The following is a 19,307-nucleotide window of genomic DNA, read 5'->3' as shown; positions in this document are numbered from 1 at the left end:
GAAATAAATATGGCAGCCACTGAATCCCTCTCAGTTCCAGTGTGCTTTAAAGAGACTCTGAAATGAATAAAATTAGCTATTTTTACCTTGTAATTTGCTTCAGAAGTCTCGGTAGAGGTAAACCGCTGCATCCCCGCGGCAAAACGAGGGCTTTAGACCCCCCCAAATCCCTGGGGGGCAATCCGGGCAGCGCTTCCTGAAAGAGGCAGAGCTTTCAGCTGCAGCTCTGCCTCTACTGATGTCATTCGCTGTGGACCTCTGCCTCTCCCCGCCCCTCTCAGTCAATAGAGAGGGGCGGGGGAGAGGCGGAGATCCGGCACGGCGATTTATGTCAGGAGAGGCAGAGCTACAGCTCAACGCTCTGCCTCTCAGGGCAGCACAATCTACGACCAAGATGGTCGTGGATGTTTGCCCTGGGATTTGGGGGGTCTAAACCCCTCGTTTTGCCGCGGGGATGCAGCGGTTTACCTCTACTGAGATTTCTGAAGCAAAATACAAGGTAAAAATAGCAAATTTTATTTGCTTCAGAGACTATTTAAGTATCTGTAATGCTGCAGGTTAGTGTTGGGGGTCATGTTTAGTTTTTGCTACTGCAGTCAGGGTCTTAAAGAGAACCAGAGATGTTCGGGGGTAAAGCTTTTATACATACCTGGGGCTTCCTCCAGCCCCATAAGCCTGGATCGCTCCCACACCGCCTTCTTCCGCTGCCTGTATCCGCCGGAACCGGGTCCCGTACTTTCGGCCAGTCGGCGGAAGCTTGCGGCCAATTTTCCGCATCACAGGTGCTCCCTCCATATCCGTACGCGTGCGGCTCCACACTACGCAGCCGCATGCGTAAGGGTATGGAGGGAGCCCCTGTGTATGCGGAAAATTGGCCGCATCCGCCGTAAGTGACGGGACTCGGTACCGGCGATAGAGGCAGCGGAGGACGGCGGCGTGGGAGCGATCCAGGCTTATGGGGCTGGAGGAAGCCCCAGGTATGTATAAAAGCTTTTTCATTTTTTGTACTCTGTTCATCTCTGGTTCCCTTTAATTATACTTAATAGGGCCCCCTGCAAAAATGATAGCATGGGGCCCCCTTGGTCCTCGAAGCCCATGCGGGTCACTTGATTGGGAGCCGACGAATGGCAGCAAATAGTGTTCTGCTGTGAAGCAGCCTCTGGAAGCAGGAAATAATTACACATGCTCCGGCACTCGCCGTCTGTGAGCGAATGGGGAAGTTTCTTTGCTAATTGGCTGCACTTGCGGTTGGGGAGGAGGAGGGGCCCCCAAAGCCTCTGGGCCAGGGGTTGCAGGGGTGATTGCTACGCCCATGCGTGCAGTACAGTGTGCTCCCTGCCCTCTCAGGATTCAGCTGGTGCATCAGAACTCATACACACTGTCAACTGATGTCGCCTGTGGGGAATCGGCACCTGATCCCCTTGGGTGACATCACTGAGCCCCGCACTGTGTCGCTATGCAGGGGCAATTGGACGACGGAGGGGCAACGAGCGGCGCATGCATGACGTCACATGGTGAGAACAATGGGATAGGCAGGGGGAACAGTGTCTCTTGGGTTGGGTACATCCGTTCGACAGATCGCTCGTGGGCTGAGTCGTCGGGTGCCGTGCACAGGCCTGATTGCTGGCTGAGGCGGTCATTATCGGCAGCCTCAGCCAACTTTAGTCAGGCATGTGTATGTGGCTTCAGTCAAACATAACCTTGTGATATGCAAAGTAGAAAGTACAGTGTATGCCAGAATACATTTCCCCAAATCCCTGCATTACAGTAAGAAACCATGTGTCTGCATGAGGAAATAAAACCTTCAGTGTGTAAACCTGCAAAGTTATGATAAGAGGGCGCTAGAGACGAGAGAGTTCTTAAGGAGAAACTCCGACCAAGAATTGAACTTTATCCCAATCAGTAGCTGATACCCCCTTTTACATGAAATATCTATTCCTTTTCACAACAGACCATCAGGGGCTCTGTATGACTGATATTGTGGTGAAACCCCTCCCACAAGAAAGTTTGAACTTTTGGCAGTTTCCTGTCTGTGAACCTTGTTGCATTGTGGGAAATAGCTGTTTACAGCTGTTTCCAACTGCCAAAAACCATGCAGCAGCTACATTACCTGCCAACACTAAAATGTTCACTGGAGTTCCGTCTGTATATAGGTGCATGGTTTGGGATTTTCAGCTTTAAAATGTTAATATTTAACATTTGCACTAATTAACATGAATGCTGTGAGAAGTTGCCTAGGCCTATTTTGGATTTAGTTAGGCTTGAAAGTAAACCTGACCCCAAACCGCTATACCCCAGTACATGGCCAGACTGACACATCTCCACACTTCCTGGCTATGTGCTCATTGCTCCTCCCCCTAGCTTCACCCATGCTGCCTGATCAACCACTTGCTAGGCCCAACATAGTCACATGAGGGACGGTGTGTATGTGCAAATCTCCACACTTAAAGAACAACTGTAATGACAGGGATATGGAGGTTGCCGTATTTATTTCCTTTTAAGCAATACCAGTTGCCTGGCAGCCCTGCTGATCCTCTGCCTTTAATGCTTTTAGCCATAGACCCTGAACAAGCATGCAGCAGATCAGGTGTTTCTGACATTATTGTCAGATCTGACAAGATTAGCTGCATGCTTGTTTCAGGTGTTATTCAGATGCTACTGCAGCCAAATAGATCAGCAGGGTTGCCTAACTGTAACTGGTATTGTTTAAGAGGAAATAAAAATGGCAGCCTTCATACATACTCCCCAACCGCACCGATTTCGTCGGGATTCTCCCGCTTTAGGAGGCTTGATCCTGCCTCCTGCGATTGCCTGCCTGTGTCCCGGGCTGAGGGAAGTCAGGATGGAGAGCGGCAGAGCGATTATAGAGAACAGAGCAGTCACCGCGGGACTTCCTACACAGAAGTGAGCAATGACGTCAGTTACAAAGCCCGGGTGATTTGCTCTGCTCTTTTGCAAAGTGGTGCCTGCTTCCCCATACATCTCCTGTTGAGTTCTGTCCTCCTCACTGTCTGCTCCTAACTAATGTGGGGTCCTCTGCCTGGCTGTCACGCTCTAGCAGTGGTGCCCTCTGACCTTCCTCCCCCCTCTCTGCACAATCTCCGAAGGGATGGACACTGGCTGCAGACACCTGCTGGAAGATAAGGCACGGGCAGAAGCTGGGCACACAGGCTCATGTTACAGAGGACTGCTATCTTCTATCATGATGGTCTTCCCTCCGGCAACAGTGCTGTAAGGTCTGTGCCCTCCTGTCATAAATGATCCAAATACATTGCCATAGCTCCCCTCTTTGGGAGCCCTGTCCTTCTGTCCCTCTTTCTTCCTCATTTGTGCCTCTTTCAGGACTTCGTCCCTCTTTCTGTGTAAATATATATATATATATATATATATATATATATATATATATATATATATATATTTCTCTACTAAAAATGTGTTTGACTCTAAACTTTATTCCCATCCTTTAAATTGATATATTACTAATTTTAAAATGTTAATATGATGGAAAATGAACCAGGATAGAAAGGACTAGTGTGGTTTCAATTATAAAACAAAATATTTTTCTTATGAAATCTTTATGGTATGCGTGACTAGGGGGTGTGATGGGGGCATGACCAGGGGTGTGGCAGAGGCATGGCTTAAAGGGAAGGTTCAGGGACACCTTGAAAAAAATAAAAATCCATAACCACTTACCTGGGGCTTCCTCCAGCCTGTGGCAGGCAGGAGGTGCTCTCGCCGCCGCTCCAGAGGCTCCCGGTCGTCTTCGGTGGCCGACCCGACCTGGCCAGGCCGGCTGCCAGGTCGGGCTCTTCTGCGCTCCAAGGACGGGCTCATCTGCGTCCCACGCGGGCGCGCTGACGTCATCGGACGTCCACCGGGCTGTACTGCGCATGCGCAGAACTACTGCGCCTGCGCAGTACAGCCCGGAGGACGTCCGATGACGTCAGCGCGCCCGCGTGGGACGCAGAAGAGCCCGTCCTTGGAGCGCAGAAGAGCCCAACCTGGCAGCCGGCCTGGCCAGGTCGGGTCGGCCACCGAAGACGACCGGGAGCCTCTGGAGCGGCGGCGAGAGCACCTCCTGCCTGCCACGGGCTGGAGGAAGCCCCAGGTAAGTGGATATGGATTTTTATTTTTTTTAAGGCGTCCCTGAACCTTCCCTTTTAAGTGTCCCTCTTTCTCATCTCAAAGTTGGGAGGTATGTTCATATACATCTCACTTCAGGTTCCCTTTAAGGTGGCCACATACCATACAATAAAATGATCCGATTTTGAGGCAACGAAAAAGCAAAAGTTTTTTTTATTTTCTTCATTCGTTCGAGAAATCTGAATTTCCCATTTTATTTGATAAAACAAAATTGGGAGTTGGATTTTTCTCATCATTTTTTTCTGTAGGGTAGATTGTCAATTACTTGATGTACAGACCCAAGTCATTTTTAGAAGATTCTGATACAAATATTCAGGATCATTTTAGGTGCCTCTTCTAGTGTGTGTACAGGTATTACTGATATCTGCAGATTTCTCATTGGTAACAGGGCATGCTGGAAAAAACATATCAAAACAATAATGTTATTTCCTGCTGCAGCTTGCTCTTGCTTGCTTATGGTTACAGTGTCTACAGTATTTCTTCACTAGAAAATCATTAGCTGCTAATGTTTAGCTTAAAGCCAATGGGTACCGTTTAAAAAAAGAAAAAGTCAGATACTCACCTAAGGAGAGGGAAGGCTCGGTCCTAATGAGCCTTCCCTCTCCTCTCCCGGTGCCCTCGGTGCTGCGCTGGCTCCCCCGTTCGCGTCCGCCGCCGCAGGGACTCCGGAGGTCTTCGGGAGCACTCGGGCTTCCGAAGACGGGCCGCTCCATACTACGTACGCGCGAGCGCGTCATAGAGGGCGCTTGCGCATGCGTAGTATGGAGCGGCTGCGTCATCGGGAGCCCGAGTGCTCCCGAAGACTTCCGAAAGCTCCCTTCGGCATGTGGAAGTGGCAGTATTTGACCGAACTGGTTGAATACTGCCACGGGGGATCCTGCGCGGGACCGGGCACCGGGACAGGAGAGGGAAGGCTCATTAGGACCGAGCCTTCCCTCTCCTTAGGTGAGTATCTGACTTTTTCTATTTTTTAACGGTAAACATTCACTTTAACACAACTAATACTGAATTATAGCCCTTGTAAAATGGTTGTATTTTATCTTTATGCCCACATATTCACTGCCCAACCCTCTAGTGCCATGTACAGGAGCAGTCACAGTTCATCTTGTGCTGAATGAAGTGAAAATAGATGTAAGTAGATTTTTTAGAGTTGCTGCCTGGTCAGGGAGATGCGGGTCAGAAAATGCATTCAGTACAGGCTGTCTCATCCATTTTAAAGCTGTCTAAATTCTAGATGTACAGTGTTGCCAATAATTATTCATACCACTGGCAAATTTTGACTTAAAGTTACTTTTATTCAACCATCAAGTCATTTTTGACGGGAAATGACATAGGTGCCTCCCAATTCTAGATAACACTGTTGAAAATGTAATGGTGGCCATACATGGTACAATTTATTTTCATCCAATCTTACCAATTCTATGTAGTATAAGGGAACTGCCTAAATTATCCTTTCAGTATATTCATTTAATTTACCCTTATACTACATAGAAATGGTAAGATTGTATGAAAAAATTGTACCATGTATGGCCACCTTTACTCTTTTTTGTGTAAATGATGCTACAACAGTAAAAATCCTCTATAATTTTGATAACATGCCAAATGTTTATGGTTTTTGCTTGAGTACATTTCAGGCTCTTTTGGGGCTGCCAGTTGGGCAGTATCATCATTTTCGTTCAAGGGGGAAGACAAAGGGCCTGATACAATTCACTTTTCCTCCCACGTTTTTTTTTTTTTTTTCCCAGTAGACAACCTTTAGCTTTTGTTTAAAATAACTTTTCAGTGCTGTGTAATTGCAAAAAGTACCAAAAAGTAGATACAAACATACTGTTAAATGATTTTGAGTATTTTTCTTGGTTGCTAGTGGGTTATAAGGCATTTTATTGGCGCTTGATGTGAAATATCGCCTAGTAGAAAACCAGGCCCAAAGTCTGACTCTCTCTGAGAAAATTACTGCTTACAGCTCAGACAGTCTGTGGTCCAGGAAGTGACCATTCTACAAATGATTGGTCTCTGTACCTTTTAGTCCAGATATATCAAACTCAAATACAAAGTGGGACGAAACCTCCGTTTGTAGTGGCCACCTCCCTCCCTTATAAAATTCCCGGGTGTTTAATGGCTCCTCTTCCAGTGTCTAGTGGCCCTCCTCCCTCCCCTATACAGTTTGCTGGTGTCTAGTGGCCCTAATCCCTCCCTTATACAGTTTCCTGGTGTCTAGTAGCCCTCCTTCCTACCCTATACAGTTCCCTGGTGTCTAGTGGTCCTCCCTCCCTCCCTCTCTTGTACAGTTTCCTGGTGTCTATTGCTTCCCCCTTACCTCCCCCATGTGGCTTCCCTGCTGTTCTAGGGCTTCACCTCCAATATAGCTTTCCTGGTGGTCTAGAGTGGGCCAAACATAAGCAAAGTGGGGAAACCACTTGGGGGGGCTAAATTTAATGGCTCTGAGGGCCAGATTTGGCCTGCGGGCCGGAGTTTGACTTGTATGCCTTAGGCCTTCACAGGCCTAAGAAAACATTTGTGCTTGAAACGAAGCTATAAGAGAGTTTTCTGTCCTAGCCATCCACTGTTCCTTGACAGTAAGCTACCATTAAACATACTTGCACGCAGCATAAACATTCCTGATTAAAGTCTACATATCTCAGCTGCTATTTATCAGGAAGGTTTTAGTCCTCATCACAAAGTTCACTGTCTGTATATTTCTGTTGATGACCTCTGTATTGTTACAGTCTTTATTCCCTTAGTCATTATGTTCTATGTGCATTGCAATTTTTTAGACCTTGACTATTGTATTATAGTTACCACAATATGTGCTGCAGCTATATTTCTCCAAGAGAGATAAATATAAATCTACACAACATATTGAAAGTTGGCCGCTAAGGTGCTATTATTATTATTATGCATTTATGTAGTTTCAAAAGAGTTTTATTGAACTAAAAGTCACGTTTTGCAAACAGTGCAGAAGGAATTGCCACCCCAATGGGGGGAATATTATCATGGAAAACATAGAGCATACATGGCTCACATATACTGTAGCGCTTTCCAGAGCGCATAATTACATTACTAAATGTCCCTCAGAGGAGCTCACAATCTAATTCATATAATAGTCATAGCCTGATGTCCCTACAATAGTCCTGAGGAATGAATTAACTTGATAGTACAATTTGTAGGTGTGGAAGGATACTGGAGGAAACCCAGACAAACATGGGGAAAACATACATGTCTCCATGTAAACCGTGTCCTAGACAAGATTCTAGCCTGGAACTGTAGCACTGCAAGGCAAGAGTGCTATTCAGTACTTCATGTTATAGCTAGTGTCTAGCACTGCACTCCTCTGGGCTAAGAGCTATAATGTTATCCCTTGGATCTGGTGGAGCCACTCCTCCAGCTTAGGAGACACCACCCTGCATGCTTCTACCACTACCAGAAACTGTACTTTCCATATCTTCTCCAGGTCCTCTTATAGGACCTGGTACTTCTCTAACATCTCTAGCCTGATGGTGCTGAGCTCTACTACATCTCACCGCTGTTGTCTTCTGGTCCTTATCTGCAACTACTAGGTCTGGTTTATTGGCCAGTAATTGACTGTCCATCTGGATATGGAAGTACCAGTTCACTGTACGTTAGTAGTGAGGCTCACCCCATACCACCACCCCTTTTCCCCCACAGCACACTTTATTACACACCTCTATTATGGGGAGGTTCTTTGTGAAAAAAAAAACCTATGGTGCTCATAAGTCAAGCCTTGTTTGGTCTATTGAGTGCTTTGTAGTTAGTGTCTAAGCACTGTGGATGACCCACCAATGCTCACCGGGACCACCTTCTTCACGGCCGTGCTCCTGTCTGTCTGTGTAGTGTCACCGGCCGCACTGTGCAGTCGCATAGTCGGCCTGCAGCTGCACAAAAATACGGAGCCATTTTTGCACAGAGGGAAAGGCAAGGCAATTAGATGTATAACTAAACAATCGCCTAATGTCTATGATTTACATAAGAATGCTCAGCCAATAATTCAGACACAGACACTTCACCCGTCCCACTCCTGAGAGAAATTGGCTTGGAATCCCTTCTCCTGTGTCTGGACTCTTGGTGACCCTGGCATTGTTCCCAAGGAAACACTAAGTAGAATACATGCCAGGGCTCAACCGTTCCGGGCATTAGGCCCAGTAGTATCCACCCACTTGGCTTGGATTGAAATTGTGTCTTAACGTGCGCCTGTAACGTCTTAGTGTGTAAGCAGCCTTAAAGTAATCCTGAGATGAAGGGCGTAAAAGGATTTTTACTTACCTGGAGCTTTTTCCAACCCCCTGTTGTCTGTCAGCTCCCTTGATGTCCTCCTGGGCCGACCCACTGTGCTGCTGTGAAGTCTATGATCCAGCTGGGTTGCAGGTCACTGCACATCGGGCATGTGCAGTAGTCTGTGACTGAGCTTAGGCACAAACCTTTCCGGGGTAGACAATGGCACAATGGAGGGGATCATGAGGACATTGAGGGAGTGGACAGACTATAAGGACTGGAAGAAGCTCCTGGTAAGTATAAATCCTTTTGCTTCCTATATCTCTGGTTCACTTTAATGCATTATTATGCAATATTGAGTGCTTTACCAGAATGTGATATGTGCCATTGAGAAGTTTAATGTTCCCTGTGTATTTCTAGAGCTCCTGGGATTGTGACGGGACAGGATCCCTGTATTTTCTAGGCTGTGGATATAATGCATTTCCCGTCGGTTCAGAATATGCTGATTTTCCTCACATGGACGATAAGCAGCAAGACAGAGAAATCCGGAAGTTTCGGTACATTGTACACGCAGAGCAGAACGCAATAACATTCAGGTCTGTGTTTTGAAGCAGCCAGAGGTATGATCTGTGAACGTGCATGCTATGAGGTATTCAGGCCTATGGAAAATGATACCGTGCTGGGGCCTATCTAACATTTTTCGCCCCTAGCACATTTAATCTGTGGTGCAGAAAGTTACCTTTGTGCATGCTAAGTCATTTAGAAGTAATGTATTTAACATTGGCTGATCAGGGAGCTTCTACACAAACACAAACAAGCAGGGCTGTTTCTGGCCTTTTTTTGTCACTTCAGGCAAGAAAACCTGTGTCCTGTGAGGATAGCGATGAGCAGAACTGTGCTATGGTGGACAGCACTCACACTGTGTTGTATTACTGAGTCCTAGATTTGAATCTTGGCCAGGGCAAAATCTTCAGATCTTGTGTGCATTTTATCCATTCTACTCCATAAACTCGCTCAGGCACGGGATTACTGCTCTGAGCTGCGGATTTCCATCCCGAGCCTGACTCGGGATTACCGCTAAGGAGGTTAAAGTGTACCTGAGACGTTATGTAACATGATGAGATAAACATGTATGTACAGTGCAAAACATTAATAACCAGGCTGTTTTTGTTTTGCTGCCTGAAAGTGGTGACTTCTCTGCCTTGTCAGGAAAGTAGTAAACCTCACTTATAAGCAAATTACAGCCATAAAGGTTTTTCTGGCAGAATACAACTTCTGAGGGGTGGAGGAATTGGGGAGATAGATAAAGATCAGTAGTTCATGCAACAATGCAATGAACTTTTTCTCCTGAGTTTTCTCTCAGGTGATATCTTCACACCTTGACAATAAAATGTCCTTTAACCACCTACCCCCAGCGGTGCGGATTTCTCCGTCCCTTTTTCCACCCTGTTACCACCAAGGGATGGAGAAATCCGCACCTAACGCCGCTCCCGCCGCTGTCCGCGCTCCCGCTCGCTCGTCCACGCACCCCCGTGCTCGAGCACGCCGCCGCCCGCTCGCCTGGAGATTAATGAACGGGAAAAACCTTTTCTGTTCGTTGATCCAAGCCCCCCGCAATGATCAGCTGCTTCTACGAGAAGCAGCGCGATCATTGTGAAAAAAACCACGTTTCCCAGCCACCCTGAACTTCCTGCAAGCGTACTTCCTGTATGCTTGCAGGTCGCATAAACAAAAACTTACTGTGGCCATCTTGTGGCCAAATAGTAAAACCACACCCTAAAGCATTTTTAATATACAAATACATTAGTTATACATTAAAAATTAACTCATTACCTTCCACACTCCCCAAATTTTTTTTTTTTGTAATTAAAAAAAAAAATTACAATAAAAAAAATACATTAATAGTTACCTTAGGGACTGAACTTTTTAAATATTTATGTCAAGAGGGTATAACACTGTTACTTTATGAACTATGGGCTTGTAATTAGGGATAGGCACAAAACTTAAAAAAATGCACCTTTATTTCCCCAAAAAATATTGGCGCCAAACATTGTGATAGGGACATAATTTAAACGATTTTATAACCAGGACAAATGAGCAAATACATTTCATGGGTTTTAATTACAGTAGCAAGCATTATTTAAAAACTATAAAGGCAGAAAACTGAAAAATAATACTTTTTTTCCCACATTTTTTCTTATTTTTCCATTAAAACACATTATTAGTATAAAATAATTCTTGGCATAATGACCCAGCCTAATTGGTGGCGAAAAAAACAAGATATATTTCATTTCATTGTGATAAGTAATGATAAAGTTACAGACGAATGGATGGAAGGAGCGCTGAAAGGTGAAAATTGCTCTGGTGCTCAAGGGGTCCCTCAGTTGTGAAGTGGTTAAAGAGTAACTGTCAGGCTGCAAAAGCTAATTTAAACCTCTATTCTCCTGTGTTAAACTGTTTATAAGGAAGCCAAAAAGGCAATACTGAAGTTAAAAATCTCTCTTAGGGCCCGTTTCCACTCTCGCGGAAACGGTCGCGAACCCGCAGAGTTTCCCCGCAAGCAAATCGCGCGGGGAAACTCTGCCATAGGGGATAAAGGCGCCGCCGGCCGAATCGCTTGCAGTAGCGATTCGGCCGGAACCCCCTACAGAATTTGCAGCGGAGGCTGCGATTCCCATAGCCGTGCATGGCACGGCTCATGGGATTCGCCTGCGATCCCGCCCACCCGCTCAGTGACGGCGTGCGTCTACGAGACGCACGCCACACTAGTGGAAACGAGCCCTTACTGTGATGTGTGCTGAGCAGCAAGGCTGTTATTCCCAAGCTCTGTAAGGAGGCCGGCAGGACGCATAACAGATACTGCAAAGCATTCTGGGGCTGCTTCTCCCCAGTGCACTACCTTGGGTCATCCCCTTCATTTCCCTATCACGCCCTAAGGCTGCTTCACAGGCTCATGTTACAGCAGCTTCTAACAGCAGCAGCCTAAACTCACAGCACTGAAAAATCACAGGGCACATCTTCAGAGTATACTGCATGAGTCCGCTATTGTTCCTAGCCACATGGCTAATTAATATTCACTGCACAGTAGTGTTGTCCATTAGGATCTTTTTTGTGAGTCGGAATCATCAGGAAGCAGGGAGGATATGACATCACAATTGGCTTCATAGGAGACAGACAAACATGGAACCTGCCATGAGCTGTCAGGAGCATCATTCTCTGCAAATACTATATAAAGATTCTGTGAAATCCAAACGTGGACAGTGAAATGCATATGTAATGTAAGTAGAGCCTATATTTAGCTACTGATATGTGTGTTTTTTTCTCTGAGACCCTATACCTAACAGCTCCTCTTTAAACAACCAGCAAGCAAAAAAAAATACTTCAAATGACTTTTAAAGTACCCTTTCCTCTTCTCTTTAGTACCTTAGAACTGAAAAGTTATTTTAAAAAGTAGAAAAATTATCACCTAGGAGAAATAGTTAATTGCATATGGGCCTGGTACTCTTAAAAAGACCCTGTAAAAAAACAAAACCCTCCGGGGGATACTTACCTCGGTTCCCAATGAGGCTTCCCCGTTCCTCTGTAGCTTGGGAGAATCCAGCACTGGCTCCCCTGAAACCTCCTCGACAAATCCTGACAAGGACTTCCACCAGCGCAGTAGAGCAGATACGATCGGGCTTGGCTATTTCCGCCTTAGCCCAAACGAAGAGCTGCTACTGTGCCTGCGCAGGATCGCGGTAGGTAAATATTTACCTTGCCGCTGTTTGGGGGATCGCAACGCTGGATTGCCGAGCGGACGGGGGAAGCCTCATTAAGATCCAGAGTCTTCCCCCTCCTGAGGTACGTATCCCCCACAGGGTTTTTTTTTTTATTACAGGTTTTCTTTAATAGACTGCCATTGAACAGAGACAATAAAACATTCAAACTACTTAGTAAATCTTTACATATAAAATAAAACCATAGGATGCCAAAAAAAAGTCATTTTTTTAGGAGTAGGAGGACAGATTTAACTGTTTATCTCATCAGTTTATTTTCGCCTCAGGTTCCTGAGATGAGCATTGTGGGTGTATTTATACTTACCTGGGGCTTCCTCCAGCCCCATTAGGTGGGTGGGGTCCCTCGCCGTCCTCTCTGTTCTCTAGTAAATCTCCCCAGTAATCCAGCCAGCCGTGCTCCTCTGCGCATGTGCAGCCCCCTTTGCTCAGCGTTCTGCCCCTGCGCAGTAGTAGTACTGCGCAGGTGCAGAATGCTCCCAGGCACAGGAACGCAGCTCTGGTGCGTGTGCGGCTGGACCGCGCATGCACAGAGGCACACCACTGGCCGGATTACTTGGGGTATTTACTAGAGAACAGAGCAGCTGGAGAGCACAGCAGGGGACCCCATGCACCTAATGGGGCTGCAGGAAGCCCCAGGTAAGTATAAATATACCCACAACCCTATCTCCGGTTCCCTTTAAATGTTTTTCTTCAGGAAACAGTTCTTGGAATATTGTTGCCTACTCCAATGAATTGGCCTCCTTAGCCTAGTATAATATGGGGATTTACTTTTATATTTCTACAAAGGCAGAATAAGCTTCAGGCCTCTTGCACACTACATGTGATTCCGATTTTTTTTTTTTTTATACGATCCGATTTTTTTATTCCTATTAAAAATAGTACTGCATGCTGCTATGTTTTTTAATCTGATTCAAAAATCGGATCGTATAAAAATTCGGAATCGCATGTAGAGTGCAAGAGGCCTTATTTCTTACTGTCCATGTTTATGATTTCCTATTACAGCTCGTTTTATTGTGTAATTGGAGATATTTCTGCATCCTTTTCAGATGTCGTAAGATTAAACCGGATGAGAAGAGCATGATCTTTGTGACAAAATGCCCATGTGATGAATGTGTTCCGCTAATTAAGGGCTCCGGAATAAAGAACATCTTTGTTGGCGATGTGGACATAGGAAAAAAGAAGGCAGACATTTCATATGTGAAGTTTGCTGAACTCAAGGGGGTCAATAAATTTATAGTAAGTAACTATTAAAGTGGGCTTGTGGCTTTAAAGGGAACCTAAACTGAGAAGGATATGGATTTTTCATTTTAAAATTATACCAGTTGCCTGACTCTCCTGCTGATCCTGTGTCTCTAATTCTTTTAGCCACAGCCCCTGAACAAGCATGCATATCAGGTGCTCTGACTGAAGTCAGACTGGATTAGCTGTATGCTTGTTTCAGGCGTGTGATTCAGCCACTACTGCTACCAAAGAGATCAGCAGGACTACTAGGCAAATGGTATTGTTTAAAAGGAAACATCCATATCCCTCTCAGTTAAGGTTCCCTTTACCTCTCCCTCCCCCCCTCCCCCCAAACACACACACACACCCAGGCGGATCGCTCAAGACCAGTCTTATCAGCTGAATGACGGACTGTACACACGCCCGATTTGACGTCCAGACGACCCATCGTTTAAAAAGATCCGACGTGTGTATGGGCCTTTGTACAAAATCATCCAACTCCTCAGTTTATAAAATTTCCGACTCCGGGTACCCAAAATGGCTCAGACTCCTCGACTCTGACTCCACAGCCCTCGAAATTATGCAAGGCCCAAATCACTCTGGAATGCACTTGTTTAGTGTTAAAATTATTCTGAAATACAAATACACTAGTGTTTTGCTATTTCTAGTGGGCCCTAGCCTTTAAAAACATGAAACTTGTGACTTCTGTTACACCATCTTTTTCTGCTTTTTTTCAGATGCTTCTGTAACACTACTTTTCCTAAATCATTCTTTACTGTGTTTAGATTTATTGTACTTTGGCTGTACCCTCCCAGGAAGCATTTTGTGTGTTGCCACGCATTACGCATAGCTCCCAATTGTCCCTCTTTTGGAGGGACAGACCCTGTTTGGGTACCCAGTCCCTCTGTCCATCTTCCTTCCTCATTTGTCCCTCTGATTTACAGATCTATGTAAATATATGTATTTTTTTGGGAGGGGATGTGTTTAATTGACTCCAAACTTTATTTTAATCCTTTAAATTGATATGTATTTCTTATTTTCAAATGTTAATATGAAGGAAAATGAACCAGGATAGAAAAGACCAGCGTGGTTTGAATTGTAACACAACATATTTTTCTTAGATGGCTTTATGGTATGCGTAACTAGAGTTGTCCCGGAAGTGAGATTAAGGGTGAGCCGGGGGTGTGATTAGAGGCGTGGCATGGGCCTGACTTAAGTGTCCCTCTTTCTTATCTCAAAAAGTTTGGAGGTATGCATTACGCAACTGCCATGGTGGAGTAGTGTTTCCAGCACAGTGAGTTGTCATAGCAAACTGCCCTGAACAGCAACCACATCAGTACTCACCCACTTTGTACTCGCCCACATTGGTACTCACCTGTAATTCCTTTTTCTGTTGCAAAGAAGTGTTGTTTTATTGGACAGACCAGATCTGTTGTTCTCGTCCTTACTTTTTCCTCATCTCATCATCACTCACATGAGTTAGGGAGAGCCTGGTTCACCTAGCCAACTTTTCCAAAAATAAATTTCTCTGGAAAAGCCATACCAAAGATGAAAATTGTGTTAGTGAATGTCTCAGTGCCATATTTACCTTTAAGAACTATGATAAAATCAGGAATATTTAATTTTATTACTAAAATGTTTCATTATTTGGTAACTATTTGTTGTACGGTGAACTACTTTAAGTTGTTTACAGCTGTCTTTTAACTGAGGTTTTGGATTCTCATCTCATTGCATTTTTATTTTTTTCAACAGTGGCAGCAAAATCCTTGTTCTTCTAATTCTAGTGATCCGTCCACCGCAGAAAGTGAGTATAAAGAAATACTGAGCATGCCATAGGTTTCAAGAAATACTGAGCATGCCATAGGTTTCAAGATTCTATGCCTGGCGTATAAATCTGTGCACAAAACATGCCCTACCTACATCTCGGAGCTTGTTCACAAGTATACACCAGGTTGTCCCCTCCGTTCCTCCAACGACCTTCGCCTCACAACCCGGCGCATTTCACACTCCCATGCCCGCCTGCAGGATTTTTCAAGAGCTGCCCCCACCCTCTGGAATGCCCTTCCACCACCCATCAGACTTGCTCCCTCTTTTAACACATTTAAGCAAGCCCTCAAAACCCACCTCTTTATGACGGCCTACCCACCTCCTACCACACAGTAACTCTCTAAGGAATATTTAACAGCCCCCCCTAGTGTTTCCACCCCTCCCTTTAGATTGTAAGCCTCTGGCAGGGTCCTCCACTCCCTAGTGTAATCTACAGGATCATGTGCTCCTGTCCTATGACAGCCTGTACTTGTATTACTGGGCCTACCTAACCAGCCCATATTGCATGATCATGTATTTTGTACAATTTGTATGCATAACTTTGTTCTATGTGTATAACCCTATGTATGTCATCCTTGTATCATTGTATATATTTATTGTCCAGCGCTGCGTAAGATGTTGGCGCTTTATAAATACAATAAATAATAATAATAGGTTGTCTTATGCTACATACGCATGTCATAAAACTTCCTATAAAGTTCATAGATGCTTATTTCAAACTCTCCAAATGTTTTGAGAACCTGTTAACTAAACTTGTCGTCCGACTTGTTGTTTGAATGACTTGTAGTGCAAACAACAAGTAGTGCAAACAACAAGTCGTTCAGACGTCATGTACACACTGACCAACAAAGCGGCTGATGTGCTAATTTACCTAATTTACATGTCATTTAACCAATTTGATAATGGATAATGGACTGGATAAAACAATGGACTCGATTATATGACTGATCAAACGATTTGTTGTTTGAACATCTATTAGTTGTACAAACTACTAAAAGTCGTTTGTACGCATGTAAGGGCCTAACAGTCGTTTGAAGGACAGTTGGTCCAACAGATCAAGCTGAGCGGATCGGGCAAACCGGCTGTTATCAGTCGCTCAACAGTGCGTACACACGTCCAACTTGTCGTTCAAACGACAAGTTGGTCAACAAGTTGTTTGAAAAAGCTGGACTTGTGTACGTACCTAAAGCCTCATTTTCAGTAAATTACTGACCATGATAGCCTATGTTCCTATGTATAAATGAAGAGACATGTTACTGACATTCATAGAGCCTAGATTCTTGACACCTGGTACATGTATCTCTGGGGTACTTATTAAGGAAGTTTCAAGGGGGTATTTGAATTGGTCATAGTCAATCCATTATGGTAAGTTTTGAGATTAGATAAAAGATAAATCAAATAGAAATAATCTCAATAAATATAAAAGTTAAGCAAGAGCATTGTTTGTAAAGCATCCATACACAATTAAAGGGAGTCTGAAGCTATTTTAAAAACAAAAAACAGATACCTACCTAAGGAGAGGAAGGGCTCTGTTTCCTATAGAGCCTTCTCTTTCTCCTCACAGGCTCCCCGTTAGCAGTTAATGATCGATGGGTCGTACATCATTCCTCTCTACCACTTTGGCTGGGCTTTGGAAGGCTTCAGCTCTGTGCTTCGCATGTGCGAACGCCCTCTCTCACAAACTCGTGTATGTGCAGTATAGAGCCACCTTTCTTTGGGAGGAGTCGGGCTCCTGAAGACTTCCGAAGCTTTGAATGGAGAAGCCTTGCAGGGGAACGAGGGAACCATGAGGAGGAGGGAAAGCTCTATAGGACCCAGAACCTTCCCTCTCCTTAGTTAAGTATTCGCTTTTTGTTTTTTTTATATCTCTTCAGATGTACTTAAAGGAGTTTTGCTAACAAATATACAGGCATCAAGGGGTACCTGATCAAGTTAACCACAACTGGGGTTACTTGGCTGGGGTAGTCATTTATAAAGGGGTACATGCCATAATAAACACTGATGTAGAGAGTGCAGGATGGATTTTGGAGTGGCAGTATGCCTCAATGTCACTGTGAACGCATATGCTGCCCTGTAAATGCATTGCATGCTGTGAGTTATCCCGACTGAACCCACCGCACCGCAATCACTGTGATAGTCCCATAGGACTATAATTGCATCACATTGTGATGAAATGATATTTTCCATTGCGACATGACTGACACAGTGTGAACGGTGCCTTAGTCATAGACCCTGAGAAAGCAAGCAGATCAAGTGTTCGCTTCATGGATTGACTGGATTAGCTTCATGCTTGTGATTCAGACACTACTGCAGCCAAATAGATCAGCAGGACTGCCAGACAACTGGTATTGTAATAAATATGGCAGCCTTTATCATTTAGGTGTACTTTGAGGCCAGTTTTACACTGGAGAGGAGTGTTGCAGTGTGATGCTCCGCTTCCTTGCATCGCATCACCAGAAAATCGATCAATCCATATGACCCTGCAACAGAGTATGCTGGCAGGGTTCTATGCATTGTGCTGCGCCCCCCCCCCCCCCCTTCGCACACCCTTTGCTGCCCCTCCTCCAGTGATGTACTCACTGCTGGACAGGAAGTACATCACTGTGATTCCCGGCTTCCCCATCGTATTCTGCACATGAGTGCCGCTACCTAAGTATTTAAAGTTTCTGACTCGCCCATTGACTTGGATGCATTTAGTCGCTGCAGAAGTCCAATGGTACTTGGCCTCATAGGCTTTCATTGCTTTTGCATTACCCTGCGTGCAGAAAGGTAACGCAACGCAAAGAAAGTGGCCGAGTGTGAAAGGGGCCTCAAGGTAGCCTCAGCTAAGCGAATTACAGAAAGTTTCATTATTGGCAGTTGAAAATACTTCTTGCGTGACTATCATGTGGTTCCTCTACCTATAATGCTTCCTGAATCGCTGAACCAGAACAGGTATGCAAATCATTCTCATTCTATTGGCTGCCTGCTTGTTGCAAGTGGGTGACTCAGACAACAAGTACAAAGATCAGCATGACAGCCAGGCAAGTGCTATTTTTAAAGGGACTCCGAGCACCACTCATGGGCATGCCTTTAAGACTCCAACCAGTACTGCAAAGTACGTAAAGATGCATACCTTTCTGTAGCGTGTGCTCTCCTCTTTCATTTGATGCCTGAATCACCGTTCTACTCCAAATAGTTTTCATTCAATTTTAAAATCACGGCTGCCATCTTGGCTAGGTTATAACTTCCGTCTCACCCCTGTCTTCTCTGTTAGAGAAGTGCATCACTGAATGAAGCAGAAAGAGGAAGTGACACGCATGGCTATTGCAAGAGGTTTCTCCAGAGTGGTCATAGCACGACTTTTTTGGAAGTCGTCTGGCTTAAAGGCATGCCCATGAGAGGTGCTCAGAGTCCCTTTAAATTAGAATAAAGATGGCAGCTTCTATATTCCTTTCATTACAGACTTCCTTTAATTCATCAAAATTCCCCCTGAATTTTCTGCTCCAGACTTGAACTAACGTTTCTGTTTTCTCTTGTTTGTTTTGTAGATGGCCTTCTGAGAAATGAGGAAGAGGATTTAAGCTTTAAGAATAAGAGGATGTGTTTCGGGGAAAGCTCATAAGCCATGCAGAGATTTCACCGCAAAATGTTTTATATTTTTAGCTCTTTTAGAAAATATTTTATTTATTGCAGAGTGGAAAGAAAAAAAAATCTATTTTAAGATGTACAGTGATTTATTATTTATTTTAATAATTATATTTGATTACTTTATATAAACTGATTTGGCTTTACTCTGGTACAGCCTGGAGGGAACCTGACAAATTTTAGTGTGCAAATGTTATAGTATGGAAAGCCTCGCAGACCCCCGTGTCTTGTATAGATCAGAATAACGGGGTCAGGGTAATCCTGGGTGCCTGATGCACAGTGGGTGGGGTCTGTGCTTTTCTATGACTGGTAGCTTAAAGCGGAATGAAACCCAGCATTTCTTTGCTCTAAAAATTATTTACAGCATATTATATACTACCACCATTATTATTATTATTTTTTACTAGAACAGCATTCAGTTAGTTAAACACAGGGCTTGAAAGTTCAATGCAGAGAAAGCTAGATGCATCCTAAGTGGAGATA

The 19,307-nt window shown here is 44.6% G+C and overlaps 1 protein-coding gene across 3 annotated transcripts in view; it reads left to right on the top strand.

Annotated features, from left to right (window-relative positions):
* CDADC1 (cytidine and dCMP deaminase domain containing 1) overlaps nt 1-18,956 on the top strand; it is a 42,995-nt gene extending 24,039 nt beyond the window's left edge. For all 3 annotated transcript variants that reach the window (XM_068267267.1, XM_068267269.1, XM_068267268.1), the window contains exons 6-9: nt 8,794-8,969; nt 13,196-13,385; nt 15,123-15,174; nt 18,728-18,956. In XM_068267267.1, the coding sequence (XP_068123368.1) occupies nt 8,794-8,969; nt 13,196-13,385; nt 15,123-15,174; nt 18,728-18,801 (492 nt within the window). In that variant the 3' untranslated portion in view covers nt 18,802-18,956. The remainder of the gene's footprint in view (nt 1-8,793; nt 8,970-13,195; nt 13,386-15,122; nt 15,175-18,727) is intronic.
* The last annotated feature ends 351 nt before the right edge of the window (nt 18,957-19,307 follow it).

The sequence above is a fragment of the Hyperolius riggenbachi genome, chromosome 2 (genome assembly GCF_040937935.1).
Source record: "Hyperolius riggenbachi isolate aHypRig1 chromosome 2, aHypRig1.pri, whole genome shotgun sequence".
NCBI classification, from domain to species: domain Eukaryota; kingdom Metazoa; phylum Chordata; class Amphibia; order Anura; family Hyperoliidae; genus Hyperolius; species Hyperolius riggenbachi.
This window is presented reverse-complemented; position numbering and strand designations above follow the sequence as displayed.